The sequence below is a fragment of the Nicotiana attenuata genome, unplaced genomic scaffold, assembly GCF_001879085.1.
Source record: "Nicotiana attenuata strain UT unplaced genomic scaffold, NIATTr2, whole genome shotgun sequence".
Taxonomy (NCBI): domain Eukaryota; kingdom Viridiplantae; phylum Streptophyta; class Magnoliopsida; order Solanales; family Solanaceae; genus Nicotiana; species Nicotiana attenuata.
In genome coordinates this window covers 571,171-586,177 of record NW_017670515.1, presented here as the reverse complement: position 1 = coordinate 586,177, position 15,007 = coordinate 571,171, and the positions used below count along the sequence as shown (strand labels likewise).

The window sequence follows — 15,007 nt, the reverse complement described above, 5'->3', positions numbered from 1 at the left end:
CTCCGAAAGAGGTATTTACAAAGAAAGTTGAAATCTTTGTAAAATTTGAAGCAACGGGGAGGGAGGAGGGAGGGTTGACAATCCAAAAAATGAAGAAGAACGGCAGGGGACTGAAGCGTTTTTCTATTTTATTATTGGGCTTTAACAGCTTGTTTGGATGGTTGTTCCTCGTTGTATTGTATTGTATTGTTATCCTAAAACAATGTTTGTTTTGACTGTTTCATTAAAATTGGTTGTATTGTATTGTTAAATCCATTGTTCCGGAACAATGAAAAGTCCCCTTTTTTGAAACAACCGATTTGGTGTGGTGGGATTGTTTCCTATTTTTCTTTCTAATTATGCTCTAACTTATTACTCCATAATTCTATTTTACCCTTTATCTTTTTTCTATTTTAGCTCCAAATCTCCAACTTATAACCTACTTTGTTTTTTTCCAAACCAATGTTAAAGGTGTTTTGTTGCCTCCTGTTTTATTTTTTTCTCCTAATTTGCTTGTAACTCAATTCTAATTAGTTGTGCTCCTTTGTTTTGCCTTTTTCTGTCTCGCTCCTTTGTTCTACTTCCTTATTGTGTTTTGCTTTCTTCTGTTTTGTTTTTTTAAATTATTTTTATACATAATTTTGATAAATTTAATATTTAAACAATTGAGGGTATTTTAGTAAACTTATCAGTTACAGTACAGTACAATACAGTCAAACCAAACAACAAATATTATTTAACAATAACAAACAATACAATCTATCCAAACATTGTATTCATAAAACGATACGATACAATACGATACAATACAATACAATACATTATAAAACGATAGGGAACAATGATCCAAACAGAGTGTAAGGTAGAATATGGGCTTGCAATACTCAATTTGGACGGCCCAACTTTATGGATCCACAATGTATTTTAAGGTCGAGAAACTTTCAGAAACCACTATGTTTTAGTGGTTATTAGGCTATTAGCTAGTTGTAGCTACAGTTTACTATATTACTTCTTGTAGTTATGTGTTTAGATTTTTAGAGTGTATTCAATGTATTTAAGTTACTGTATTCATGAATACAGTAGCATTTCTAGGCGTGGAACATGGGATTACACGTAGACAGATTTTTGTATTCGACTGTATTCACGCATGAAACAGGGGATTACAGTTGTTTTTAAACGAAAAGTGAATCAATTAACATAATAGACTCCTAATATAACTCAATTATAACACACAAAATTTGTATTTCCAGTTATAAAAAAGATTCTCAACCGGAAAACACCCCAAAAACATAGTAATCTTCAGAGAAAATATGCTAAATATTTTTCCCAGCCAATAAATACAACAAAAATAGAGCAATTTGAATACATATTTACATCAATTATACTCCATTAATTAAAAAATATATGAATACATTCATGGAATACAACGAGACAGTGAATATAATGAAATACAACGAGATACATTAAAATACAATGAAAAAAAAAGACAATGAATACAATAAAACAAATGAAAATACAGCGAGATACATTGAAATACATTGAGATATATTAACAGAAAATTCAAGTTGCTTAGCCCCAAACTCTGTCGTCTTTGTTCAAGAGCAACCCTAGTGTCGTATCGTCGAGAGGACCGCGATTCTGACTCGAAAAGGCACTGTTCCTGTTACCATAATACCCTCAATTGAATTTGAATGGCGTTTGTGGATTGGGACGGAAACCCCCAGATTGGGCAGAACCCTAGAACGACGAAGAGAAGAGGAAGACGGAGATTTATATAGAGTTTTGTTTCTAAATTCCAGATTGGTAATATAATCTGAAGAGGAGAGGAAGATGCAGAACCCTAGAATCCTCACGTTTCGATCCGAGCAGCAAATAAATTTCTGGCATTGCAATGCTTTCCTCAATTTTTTTTCTTTCATTCCCGTTTCGATTGGGAGAATTGTGTTTGGGAGAATTGTGGTTGTATTCATGGAGAAAGACTGGAGTTGAGAGATAGAAGGTGGAGAAAAATCTGAAAGAATGAGAGAGAAAAATAATACAATGCATATTTTATGGCTTAAGAGTAGGAGATGATCATGAGTAGATATTTGGCTATAAAAATCAAAAGGTAGTTATGGAATATAATTTTTTAAAAGAGTATTTATTTAAAATAAATAATACATCAACCTTTGTTATATGAGGTAAAAATTTCTTAGGTAAGTTTCACTATAAAAGGTTTTATTTACCTCGACTTATCTACAAGTTCAGTCATTCAAATAATCAAAGTTTTTATTCCACTTATATTTACTCTTAGTTTAGCTATTTTAATTGGACAAGGTTTTCAATTCTTCTTATTGGAAAAATACAAAATATGTAACACCCTCTACTTTCTACTACTCAACTTAATTAGGAAAAGGATGAAACTATTTTCACTTTAATTATACTATAAATAATCGGAAAAATTTTAATGTAATCGGAAATTTTCAATCTCACTCCTACTCAGGTAAGAAAATACACTTAATTCCTATATAAACAAATAGTTTCATAACAATTGAACATAGGCTTCTTCTTGTTTTTTTTCTCATGGAAGGTTCAAATAATAAAACTCCAATGGATTATCAAGATTTTCTTCGTTCTTTTCAAGATTTGAACTTGGAAAAAAAATTAACTTCTCCACACAACAATTCAAGTTTTTCTGAGAATTTTCCATTGGTGGAAGATGGTATTAATATTCCAAAAGAAAGTAGCAAAATTTGGGCAGTTTCATCTGATCAAGAAACTACTGATAGTTCTTTTTCTTGGTTGAGTTCTACAAGTAATAATGGTTCTGTTTCTTCTCTTCAGAACAATAAAGAAGAATACTTTTCTAAAGATTCAAGAATTTCAATGAATCAAAATAGTATTCAATCATCATTAGAATGGCCATCAACAAGTTCTGTAAATATTTGGGCTTATAAAAATTATAATTCCAACAATGGAAGTAAGTATAAAGTTCACAACTTTTCTTTATTCATGCATGCAGACTAGTTATTTTTCTTTTAATTGTTGTTACTGCTATTTCTTTTTCTTTTCTTGAGTCGGGGCTCTATCGGAAACGGCCTCTCTACCCTTAAAGGTAGGGGTAAGGTACACACTACCCTCGCCAGACCCCACTCGTGGGATTGTACTGGGTTTGTTGTTGTTGTTGAGCCTTGGTTCAACTGGTAAAGTTGTTGCCATGTGACCAGGAGGTCACAGGTTCAAGCCGTGGAAACAGCCTCTTGCAGAAATGCAGGAAGGCTGCGTACAATAAACCTTGTGTCTGGCCCTTCCCGGAACCCGCGCATAGCGGGAGCTTAGTGCACCGGGCTTTTATTTTTTTTTTTTTTTTTAATTTGTATTTTCTTGTCAATATATTCAAGATTTCTTGGTTTTCTTGGTTTGTTTTCTGCAGTTTCCAGCACCAAATCTTCACAGAAAAGCTTATTGGATTCTGCAGATATTTATGAGAATTATGTGCCACAAACAAGTACCAATTATGAATATGGATCTTCTTCAACATATAATTCCATGAATCAATCCAACTATGATCAAATTTTGAGCAATAACATGTTGAATAATAGCTACATTGAAGCTCAAGAATTTGCAGATACTAATGAACTTCCTTTAGACTATAAAGATTGGAGTAGTGAGGATTACACTAAGTGTTTAAATGTCCTGTTGAATCAAAGTGTTGCAGCATTATGTTATGGTTGTTTGCCAAATCTAGGATTCGACGTTATTAAGATGGCTAAAAGTCCCAGAGCCTCGCGCTTATTGCAAAATTTTCTGCAGCTGAATAACTATTACTACAGGCAAAGGATACTTAATGAGATTCTTGGTTCATTTTATGAGGTGATGATCGATGAATTTGGACACGCTTTCTTCCTAAAACTTGTTGAATTCTGCAACGACGAACAGATGGAATTAATTCTCAGAACATTTCACATCAATGTAGAGTTATTTGTACTAACAGCCGTTAAGAAATATGGGTGAGTAGAGTTATATTAAGTACTTAACAGTTTGCATTCTGAATACTGGCCTATCTAACATTTTTCCTTTTGCTTTGACAGTTCAAAGTCTATTCAAATGCTGATTAAAACCCTCAAAAAGAAACCTTTGGCCAACTATTGCTCAGAAATTGTGTCTGTTAAGTTAGTTGAACTGATGACTCATCGAACAGGACGATACGTTGTTGAACAATGTTTCCATGTCTTCAATGAGAAGCAGAATGAGGTAAAAATTGTCATTACAGTTTTGTGGTTGGTCAGTCAAACCTCTCTATAACAGTCTCATTTTTTCCGAATATTTTTGGATGTTACAGCGAAGTCCTAGTTAAGTGTTGTTATATAGAGATGTTGTTATAGAGACGTCTGACTGTAATAGCAATAAATTGTAGCCTAACATATATGAATATTGCACATTGATTTCAGGTTCTGTACCGAAGGATTATTAGTTGTTTCAGAGAGTTGGCTACAAATGAAAGTGGATGTGCATCTTTGAATATTGGCATCAATTGTATCACAAACCCTCTCAGAAAGGAACTACTTGAAAAAATTGCAAACCAATCAGGTTACCTTGCCAATGATCCCTGGGGGTAAGTAATAACATATAGTATCCTCCCTCTGTGTTACATTTGGGGTCATTCATACGCTTGTCATAAGCAAATCGTCTCGTATTTGTCCTTGACTTTAACGTAGCTCCAGCATGGACTAGGTAAATTCCAAGTGTCAAAATACTTGGGAAAAAGTGCAATTTCGCTCTACTTTGACTATTGCTTAAAATACCTCAAATAGGAAAATACGAGACGATTTGCTAACGACAAGGGTATCATGGACATAAAGTATAACGGAGTGTAAATTAAGAAATTTCACCCTTTTCTCCTTTTTTCTTTCTTTTACTATTGTTGGCGTACCTAGTAAAATTGTTGCCATGTGGCCAGGAGGTCACGGGTTCAAGCCGTGGAAACAGTCTCTTGCAGAAATGCAGGGTAAGGCTGCGTACAATAGACCCTTGTGGTTCGGTCCTTTCCCGGACCCTGCACATAGCGGGAGCTTAGTGCATCGGGCTGCCCCTTTTTACTACTGTTGGCTGGTTTCTGGTTTATTTTAAGAATTTGTGTGTTTTTTGTACAACAGGAACTATGTTGTGCAGCATGTTCTTGAACTAAGGGATGAAGAGATTTCAAGCAAGATATTCAGTCAACTTGAGAAGCAGTATTTAACACTAGCCTACAAAAAGGGTGGTAGCCATGTTGTTGAGAAATGCATTGAATCATCAAATATTGGAATGATTTCAGTGGTTGATGTTCTTCTAGCTGATGAAAAATCACTAGTTCAGCTTGCCAAAGATCCCTTTGGGAATTATGTAATTCAGAAAGCATTAAAATCAACAAAAGTAAGTAATCCATATTGTCTTTTTAGCCACACAACATAAACCATTATCAGTAATAGCAAATCAAACATGGTTCTAATAACTGATTTAAGAACTTTGTGTCTGTTTTCTGATTGCAGGAAAATGGAGAGGAAAGGCGACATCAAGCTCTCGTTAGAGTCCTCCTGCGACATGCCTCGTCTCTTTTACACAGCAAACCTGGGAAACATGTGATCTTAAGTATCAAAAGTCTAAATCCAGATTATCAGACAGCCTTGAATTCATCATTATCAAGCCAATGTTAAGGAGGACAATCTTGTTCCTACGTTTCTTGTTTCTGTTTCTGTTTCTGTTTCTTGTTTATGTTACTTCTGTGTAATCTGTGCCTTTTCTTTGTACACAAGGGGTGAAATGGAGATGATAAAAATCAGTGTCTAAAATTGTAGTTAGGTGTTAGCAACTAGGAATTGTTTGAGAGTTGTAGTCTGGCATTTTGGTAGAAATATTTTGTAAGAGCTTTTGGTGTGTACTACAAAAGCATTTGTTATCTATATTGTTCACTAACCTGAAACTTATCTTTAATGTTTATTGATACAAGAAGTTTATGACTTATTCAGAATTTATATTATTAATTAAATTTAAACATAACATAAAGCACTTATTACCAACCACATTCCTAGTAAAAAAAATGTTACTTTCTCGCACCTCGATAATTTCATAATTACTAGCTACCTCCTAACACAGATAACTCTATCCACAAAGGCTTGGACAGATCGGAGACTTGGAAGTACAATAGTCGGTTAACATATCTAAGCAAATGGCCAATAAACTACATAGGAAAGTGGCATCAGTTTCCCTACTATATTGCAAAGACAAGTGCTGGTGATATATTACCATCCCAGTTACAAATACAAGACAATTACAAAACAGAGCTGCATTGCACTTTCTGAGACTCCAGAACACTTCTAGTAGCCTCTTTCACCACTTGTCCACTCACGTAGTGCTTTCGGCACACGGGCATATATACATCTGCTCCTGCAATCAACTCCGTTCTCGTTTCCTCTGTCTTCCTCAAGGTAAAAGAAGCACGTTTACCGCAAAGTTCACATCGGGAAGTTAGTTTGGTCACAGTATCAGCAATTGGAATTATGTCAAGAACTGAACCAAAGCTTCTTCTGTGAATCCAATAAAGAATCAGTATACGAGTACAAAAACACCGAGCATAATAGCACGACAACTATGTAACTTAGCATCATATTTAGTACATATGAAGTATTCGAAGGGATAAGCACAATACGTCTTTCCATAGAAAATGTAGTACCTCAGATAGTCACCATCCAATCCAGCAACTATCACAATCTTGCCATCATGGTCGGCAGCTTCTGTGCAGAAATCATATAGATCCTCAAAAAACTGAGCTTCGTCAATGCCAATGACTTCTAACTGAAACCATGTAACAGTCAAAGAAAAGTACAGTCACATATACTATCAAAGAAAATTGAGTGATGATATAGCATAAACCATGTAAAAGTCACAATACAATACTGTCACATGCTAGCAAAAAAGTTCAATGACAACTTTCAAAGCTAGTGCTTCATGATTATATCATTCAAAAATAGACTTCTTGCCCCAAACTTTTTAGAGAAATATGTTGCTAACACTGCTAGCACCCCTATCTACGCATTGAGAAGGTCCTATGCTAATCATCTAATATATTCACATCTCAATATTTTACCGTTGTAGTGTTACCTTACTGTATGCTTCAGAACCACATCTCTGTTTGAATGACGATAGATTAGCTAAAGGCCAGCATGGCAATCTGTCCCCGTCATGTGTCACTATGGAATTCAACCCATATCTTGTATCCTTGTCTGACTTTATGATTGCTACACTTCTGCAGAGAGGGGGAAATAGCATGGCAATTAAATCAGACGATGACATATGAACATCAGAAAGCCTTGAATCTCTATCAAGATCATCAAATTTCAAGCAGTGTTTCAAAACTCAGAAGTTTGCATGCGTCGCGGATCAAGTTATGTCCTCAACTTTCATGTCAAAGTTTTGATATCTTGAAGTTAATTTTTTGGTTTGTAAACTTTCACGTAAAGAATGAAACTTTCAGAATGATTTCATCCATTGAACAAAAGGAAATAGAATGAGCTGGTTCTACTTTTCTGTGCGGTTGGCTGCACAAGAGATAGATCCTCGCACAAACTTCAAGTCAACACAGTAGGAACTGAATGTTCAAGTTTTACTTTTGCAGTTTGTGCGGCTCTCTATCTTAATCTAATATGAAAAGGCAAACAAGGGAAGCATAGTCTAACATAAAAAGGTAAAAGAACTTGTTTATTTTAATCTATCAAACAGTAGACACTAATGCCACCACATGAAGACATAAATTTCACACACCCACTTTTTTATGCTTGTTTACATGACTATAGCTGCATGGAATTATGCCAGTTCCATAGTAGAAGTCATAGGTTGAAACATTTCATGCATTGCCTAAATGTACCTTAGTGACAACATAGAATGATTTGCTTGACCACCAGACATAGCATATAACAAAATAAATAGAAATATAAACAAATTTTACATGAAATGTTTTCTACAATGCCTAAAATTCATCATCTGTGGGCAGCATTGGTTAGAATATAATATAGTAGAAGAAACAAAATTATTTGCTAAATTCAAATTATGATGACGTATGGCTTTTTAAGCATTTTATCAGAAACTAGTCAACTCCATTGTTACAGCAATATAGTCCAAATGACCTCCAAAAGGACATGTTTACTTTGGTAAACTTGTTTTACCAAGAACTGTACTTGTTTTACCAAGAACCGCGTCCCATGAACCGAGATCCATCACATTACTGCTCGTAACAATCCATCTGTTTATTCACATACTTGTTCCTCATAGAAGCAAATAGCAAGCCCCGGCTTGCTGAAATGCACCATCTTGTAGCAGTTGAAACTGCAAAGACAACACAATCCATTTTCTACATTCAAAGGCAAATAGCATCACCAAAGAAAACTTGTGTGGAAACTGCATAGCACAGAGGCTGAAGCCTGTTTTCCTTTCTGTTTTGACTGTTAGTTTTTCCGCTTTTATAGCTTAAAAGGCTACTAGTATAATAGCTGGAGTGTGGCAAGCATAGCTGTTTCTGGAGATACAGCAAATTTTCCTCTTAAAAAGACTCTACTCAGTTAAATGGCTGAGGATTCAACCAAGCTCAATCTATATTGATGTTGGTCCTTTCCCTTTAACTCAGTAAATCTGGAACATCACCAGCGTCTTTTAGGACACCTGCCATATTTTTGACCAATTTATATATCTCACCGGTCTGTTCATGAGCATTATGCTCCATAAAGAAGAAATGTGTTTGTCTTTGAACCTCAATCATACTATAACCAGGCTCCTTTTTCACCCCCGAGTCCTTCATCAGTCTCCTTACCTCTGCAACGTTGTTCCATAAACCAAAAGAAGCATATGCATTCGACAAGACAACATATTTGCCAGCATTCTCTGGCTCCAAGTCAAAGAAATTTCTAGCAGCAAGTTTTACCATCTCGATATCTCCATGAATCTTACAAGCCCCAAGTAGGGCACCCCATAATACTGGGTGCTCCCCGCAACGCGAGTTTATGACAAACTCATGAGCCTCTTGTAATCTTCCAGCACGGCCTAGAAGATCCACAATAGCTGCATAGTGTTTTCCTCTTGGTCGAAGCCCAAAATCTCTCATCATCAATGAAAAATACTCCTTACCTCTATCTACCAAACCCCCATGGCTACAAGCAGAAAGAACAGCAAGAAATGTAATATGGTTTGGCCTAAACCCTTCATCTATCATCCTATGAAATGATTCCAGAACATCTTTTATTCTTCCATTTTGTCCATACCCAGATATCAAAGCAGTCCATGTTATCACATTCCTTTCCAAGGACTTACTAAACACAAGATAGCCATCAGATGGACAACTACACTTGAAATACATGTCCATAAGTGCACTATTAACTACAATATTTCCACTAATTTGGCTTTTAATCAACAGCACATGTGCTTGCTTGCCCTGCTCCAGGACTGCTAAAGAGGCACAGGCTCTAAAGACTGATGCAAATGTATACTGATCTGGAAGTACACCTCTTTGTTTCATATTATGGTAGAGACTCAGGCCTATTTCCTCCATACCCTTCTGCACGTATCCTGCAATCATAGCATTCCATGAAACCAGGCATTTGAATTGCAACTTATCAAATATAATGTGTGCGGTATCCAAGTCTCCTGCTTTTGCATACAAAATTAACAACTTAATAGTCAGATACTCATTTGGAACAAAGCCGACAACAATCATTTGCCAATGGACTCTTTTCCCTTTCTTATACGCCTGCCGGAAAATGCACTCTTGCAAAACAAGGGAATAAGTTTCTGACTCCACCTGTACACCAGAGCGGCATAATATTCCAACTGCTTCAGCCACCCTTCCAGAGAAACAGAGACCTTTTATTGTCTCATCCAAATAGAGGGAGTTCTTTACACCATTGGCCTGAAAACTGGGAATATTACCAACCATGATTTCAAATTCAAATACCATCAGAATAACATGGTCCAACTTTTACTTCCTCTACATGAGAGGGCCAAAGATTTCAACACCCCAGGGAAGAAAGCAAAGGAAACAGCAAAAAACTGAGTGTAGAACAATAAATTTAGAAAGAAAAACAAAAGGCTCAATCATTCAATGAGAGACGAAAGGTTGAGTAACAGGCAAAATTCATCAGCTTTCAACATCTAAGAACTGCAAAGAAACCAAGTCCACATAGCAGAACAAAAAGCTGGCGCCTTGGAGCAACGAAAATTTAGTGCTGCACCAACTTGATTGTTCTATAAGTTCCAACAACTCGCTTATATGAACAACAACTGTGAAAGCATACTAAGAAAAGAGCACCCTCGCTGAAAATGATATAAATGACTAAGTCGGGACTCGGGTGTTAAAATTCTTTCCCAACAATGTCCTTAAACGCATAAAGATATCTCTACAGCTATCGGTTCAACCAAATAAATGATCACCCAAAAAGCTGGTCTTGGAGAAAAATCCGACAACATGACAACGCACTGCTGAAAAGGTGCTTTATCATGTCACTCAATACTATGAAATTCTCCCCATGCCACATTAAGCTATCAAAAGTATCAACCAAAACCAATTCTGAGGCACGACCCAAAAATCTTACAAACATTGGCTTTCGATGCATTACAATTCATAGTCTGTGTTTCATTTTAAAGTATATATGGCCCAACAAGGTCTTACCATAGTTGTCAAAAGTCCTACTTCCATAAGTTCAGCAAAAGCTCGTGTGAGTTATAAGACACTATGAAGTAAGTAGCTAAGTACATATACAGGTTCTTATGAGAGGAAGCCAAAAAATATTAGCCCTTTGCCCCTTTCTATTCCAACAGATTCATAGTATATATTAAAGCCAAAGGAGAGGTTTTTTAATCCCAAAAGAAAAGGTGTGTTATTACTTTTAGCTCCCAGAAACTATTTATGTCTGGTAGCCGAAAAAGTGTATAAAACTTGTATAATTTTTGTATATAACATACAGAATGTATATATATACAAAAGATATACAAATTTTATATATTTTTAATTTTATATATTTTTCTGCTATTATTTTTATAGCGGCTATGAAGTGTTATTTTTCCGAGAGAAAACAAAAAAGCCATAAAAGAGGTGCAAAAATTTAAACTTTAAAAAATGCAAAGCATTTATCACCTATAAAATTAAGATAAAAACTAAATTAGAAACCTATTGAGAATCCTAACCTGCCATTGCTGCTTTCAGACTTTATCCTCTTCAAAAGAGTAGTAGTTTTTCCAGCAAACATGGGACCCACAATCACATGAACCTCACCCGAATCCGAACCCGAGACCTCACTATGCAAGACCCGAATTTGATTATGGTTTGGCACAGTAGAACATCTAAAGGAAGAAACTTTATTCATGGGGTTTAGTGTTTGAACGGAAATAGGCTGGTTTTTGAAAGTACTAAGAACCCCATATCTTCTGCATACAAAAATGGGTTCTTGAAAATGAAAGCAGAAAGATAAAGGAGCTGTTGGGGGTCTTGAAAGTATTGGGTAAAGTAGTGATTTCATTCTTGATAATGTTAACATGTAGTAGAAGCATGAAATTTTGACGCTTTTGGAGTTAAATTTTTTGAGATTTTATCACATATGTCCAATTTGTAGGTCTGATTTTATGGGGAATTGAGTGAATTTGATGTTAGAATATGAGATAAGAAAAGGGGGCATGGGTTTTAAGGGTTTTAGGTTCTTTAGCTTGGAGTGAAAGCTGGAGTCCTGCAATAGGAGAAGCATAGTTGATAGTTGAGACATAAGCGGCATTTGAGGTACATAACGTATTCGATAATTGCGACTTATAAATCGCACTTTTAGCGTTTTATACTTTATTTTACCCTAACTTTATTTTAAAAATCAAATTCTCCATCCAACATTGAAGAATAGGTTTTTTTTTTTCCTCACACCTCAACTGACTTTCTTAAATGCATATTTTATCCTCTAGATTATTATCTTTTTTTCTTCTTCTTTAATAACATGATATTTTTTTAATTTATGTTATGGACTTATTACCTATACAATGATAAATGTTATTCAAGAAGAAAAAAGTAAAAATAGTAATTGGACATAGAAGTTGAGAAATAAATGAGCAGAATAAGAAATTTTAGAATAAAAAGATTGCTCATGTTGGATATTTTATTAATAACAACGAATATTACTCGATTTATTTAGACAATTGAGAATAAAAAGAGTGAGAACTTTGTAAAGATATACTTAAAGCAGGTAATACAAAAATTCAAAATTTAAGGTAGATTATATAACAAGTTCCTGAGATTATTTGTTTATACTTTAAATGAAATTTGTATTTAGGTAAATTTACCAAATCATTTCGTATTCGTTCTTGCTTTTGGTAGAGCCTCAAAATTGACCGAGCGGACTCGCATATCAAAACATTTTCAAAAAGGTCCAAATTTATGCATTTTACTTTTGGTTGTGGTTTTAAAACTATATCTCGTTATACTTCAGGTTCGAACTCTGTTAGGTCAAGGGTAAATATAAGATAATATTCTAACAGTAACGGTATAAATAGCCAAAAGTATAATAAATGGTAAAATTAAAATATTGTGTAAATACAGAGAGTTTGAAGAATGATGAGAAGGATCTAAAAGAGAAGCTAGAAAAATGGAGTACAATTGAGGAGGGTATACTGAAACAAAAGTCCAGGATCCAATGGTTGAGGCTAGGGGATTCAAATACAGCTTTCTTTCATGCTAGTATAAAGAACGGGAATGCCCAAAAGAAGATTACAAAGCTAGTCACCCAAACAGGAATGCAGACTCAGAATCAGGAGGAAGTACAGCAGGAAATCATCCAGTTCTATCAGAAACTATTAGGAACAGCTGCAGAGGAGATTCCAGCTATTACACCAGATGTGATGAAAAGAGGAAGCATACTGACAAGAGCACAACAAATAAAACTGATAGAACCTGTGACAAGGGACCAGATTGTTCAAGCATTAAAAAGCATAGATGACTCAAAGGCTCCAGGGTGTGATGGGTATAACTCACTATTCTTTAAGAAGACATGGGCAATTATAGGAAATGAAGTAGTAGAGGCAGTTCAGGATTTCTTTAGAACTTCAGAAATATACAGGCCAATCAACTGCACTACAGTGACTTTAGTTCCTAAAGTGCAAAATCCATCAAGAATCTCAGAGTTCAGGCCAATATCATGCTGTACTACCATTTATAAAACCATATCCAAAATCATAACTAGCAGACTTCAACAGGTGATGGACTACTTGGTTGATGATAGCCAATCAGCTTTTGTACCAGGGAGGATAATCTCAGACAACGTCATTCTAAGCCATGAGATAGTTAAAGGTTATAGCAGGAAGAATATTACTCCAAAATGCTGTTTGAAGATTGATATGAAGAAAGCATATGACTCTGTTGAGTGGTGTTTCTTAGAATAGATTCTGGACCAACTATGTTTTCCACAAGAGTTCATTACTTGGATCATGAAATGTGTAACTACAGTCTCCTACTCTATCCTTATAAATGGTAATCCTATGAAGCCTTTTCCAGCAAGGAAGGGACTGAGACAGGGAGACCCCATGTCCCCCTTTTTGTTTGTACTAGTAATGGAATACTTCACAAGAATGTTAAGGGGACTTAAGGGGAACAAGTCTTTCAAATTCCACCCAAAATGTGCTAAGCTAAATATAATACAATTCAGTTTTGCAGATGATCTGCTCTTGTTTTGTAAAGGAGACATGGAGCCTGTAAAAGTACTGTATGCTAGTTTTCAAATGTTCTCTAAGGTTTCTGGGCTGGAAGCAAATATGGAGAAAAGCAGTGTATATTTTGGGGGAGTGAATCAGACATTGCAACTTGATATATTGGACCAGCTAGGTTTCTTAAAAGGTGAGCTGCCTATAAGATACCTAGGGGTCCCCCTCAGTACAAAGAGGCTATCAATAACTCAGTGTAAGCCACTAATTGACAAGATCATTGGCAGGATTACTAGCTGGACCTCAAAGTTTTTGTCTTACGCAGGGAGATTACAACTTATCAAAAGTGTGGTTTTCTCAATACAAACTTTCTGGTCTCAAATTTTTACATTACCTAAGAAGTTGATACAAATGATTGAGAGTGTGTGCAAACGGTTCCTCCGGACAGGAGGTGTTGATGTGTCACACAGGGCACTTATTGCTTGGGATAGAATTTGTATGCCAAAGGTAGCAGGGGGAATGAACATTATGGATATCCAATTGTGGAACAAGGCAGCTGTGTGCAAATTGTTGTGGAATATATGCAATAAGAAGGACAAACTATGGGTAAAATGGATACATTGTTACTATGGAAGGAGAGCTAGCATGTGGAAGAGCAAACCAATGCAGGCTTCTTGGATTGTTCAGAAAATACTAAAGGCTGCTGAATATCTGGAAAAAGTGGGGATTCAAGAAGAAGAATTTAGTCAGATGCAAAGCTTCACCATACAAAAGATGTATAAGAAGTTCCAGGGTGAGTATCCTAAATGCTCATGGAAAAGGTTAATTTGTAATAACTATGGAGCTCCGAGATGGTTATTCATACTATATTTAAACTTACATGGGAGGCTGTTAACAAGAGATAGAATAGCAAAGTGGAGTCAAATTGATGATCTATCATGTCCAATGTGTGCAAGAGAACCTGAGAGTGCAGAACATCTATTCTTTAAGTGTGAAGCAACATCACAAATCTGGGAAAGCTTATTGGAATGGCAAGGAGTCCAAAGAAAAGCAAAAGGGTGGAATGAAGAAGTTCAATGGGCAGAGATGCATGCAAAGGGGAAATCTGCAAATTCAAATGTGTACAAAATCTGTTTGGCAGCATGCGTATATCACATATGGAATGAGAGGAACTTGAGGATCTTTCAAGGAAAAGCTAGACAAGCAAAGGTCATCATACGGGCAATAGCACAGGAAATTCATAGTTTTGGTAGTAAATACAAGAAGTTAGACAACAAGCTACAGGAGATGAAAGAGTATCCTAAATTTAGATGAAAGAGTATCCTAAATTTTGAGATAGGACTAGACTGTTTTT

At 35.6% G+C, this 15,007-nt stretch overlaps 3 protein-coding genes across 4 annotated transcripts; 2 read left to right on the top strand and 1 right to left on the bottom strand.

Annotated features, from left to right (window-relative positions):
• Positions 1-2,568: 2,568 nt before the first annotated feature.
• LOC109240437 (pumilio homolog 12-like) lies at positions 2,569-5,654 on the top strand. The gene is made up of 6 exons (XM_019407086.1): positions 2,569-2,938; positions 3,392-3,968; positions 4,050-4,212; positions 4,410-4,573; positions 5,115-5,373; positions 5,490-5,654. The coding sequence occupies exons 1-6, from the start codon at positions 2,569-2,571 to the stop codon at positions 5,652-5,654; spliced, it is 1,698 nt and encodes a 565-aa protein (XP_019262631.1).
• Positions 5,655-6,100: 446 nt separating this feature from the next.
• LOC109240449 (thymidine kinase a-like) lies at positions 6,101-11,735 on the bottom strand. 2 transcript variants are annotated; one of them, XM_019407099.1, is made up of 4 exons: positions 11,167-11,728; positions 7,099-7,243; positions 6,671-6,792; positions 6,101-6,524 (listed from the first exon to the last, which is right to left on the bottom strand). In XM_019407099.1, the coding sequence occupies exons 1-4, from the start codon at positions 11,514-11,516 to the stop codon at positions 6,269-6,271; spliced, it is 873 nt and encodes a 290-aa protein (XP_019262644.1). In that variant the 5' UTR covers positions 11,517-11,728; the 3' UTR covers positions 6,101-6,268. The 2 variants fall into 2 exon arrangements, with proteins under 2 accessions (XP_019262644.1, XP_019262643.1); XM_019407098.1 differs by lacking the exons at positions 6,101-6,524; positions 6,671-6,792; positions 7,099-7,243 and adding an exon at positions 7,252-9,899 and having other exon boundaries at positions 11,167-11,735.
• Positions 11,736-13,695: 1,960 nt separating this feature from the next.
• Positions 13,696-14,967, top strand: LOC109240436. Its single transcript, XM_019407085.1, has one exon. The coding sequence runs from the start codon at positions 13,696-13,698 to the stop codon at positions 14,965-14,967; it is 1,272 nt and encodes a 423-aa protein (XP_019262630.1).
• Positions 14,968-15,007: the final 40 nt, after the last annotated feature.

Coding starts and splice junctions, on each gene's coding strand:
- LOC109240437 (XM_019407086.1), top strand. CDS start 2,569: ATGGATTATCAAGATTTTCTTCGTTCTTTTCAAGATTTGAACTTGGAA. Junction 4,213..4,409: donor TCAATGAGAAGCAGAATGAG/GTAAAAATTGTC, acceptor CATTGATTTCAG/GTTCTGTACCGAAGGATTAT. Junction 5,374..5,489: donor AAGCATTAAAATCAACAAAA/GTAAGTAATCCA, acceptor TTCTGATTGCAG/GAAAATGGAGAGGAAAGGCG.
- LOC109240449 (XM_019407098.1), bottom strand. CDS start 11,516: ATGTTAACATTATCAAGAATGAAATCACTACTTTACCCAATACTTTCA. Junction 9,900..11,166: donor TCTGAAAGCAGCAATGGCAG/GTTAGGATTCTC, acceptor TAATATTCCCAG/TTTTCAGGCCAATGGTGTAA.
- LOC109240436 (XM_019407085.1), top strand. CDS start 13,696: ATGGAGCCTGTAAAAGTACTGTATGCTAGTTTTCAAATGTTCTCTAAG.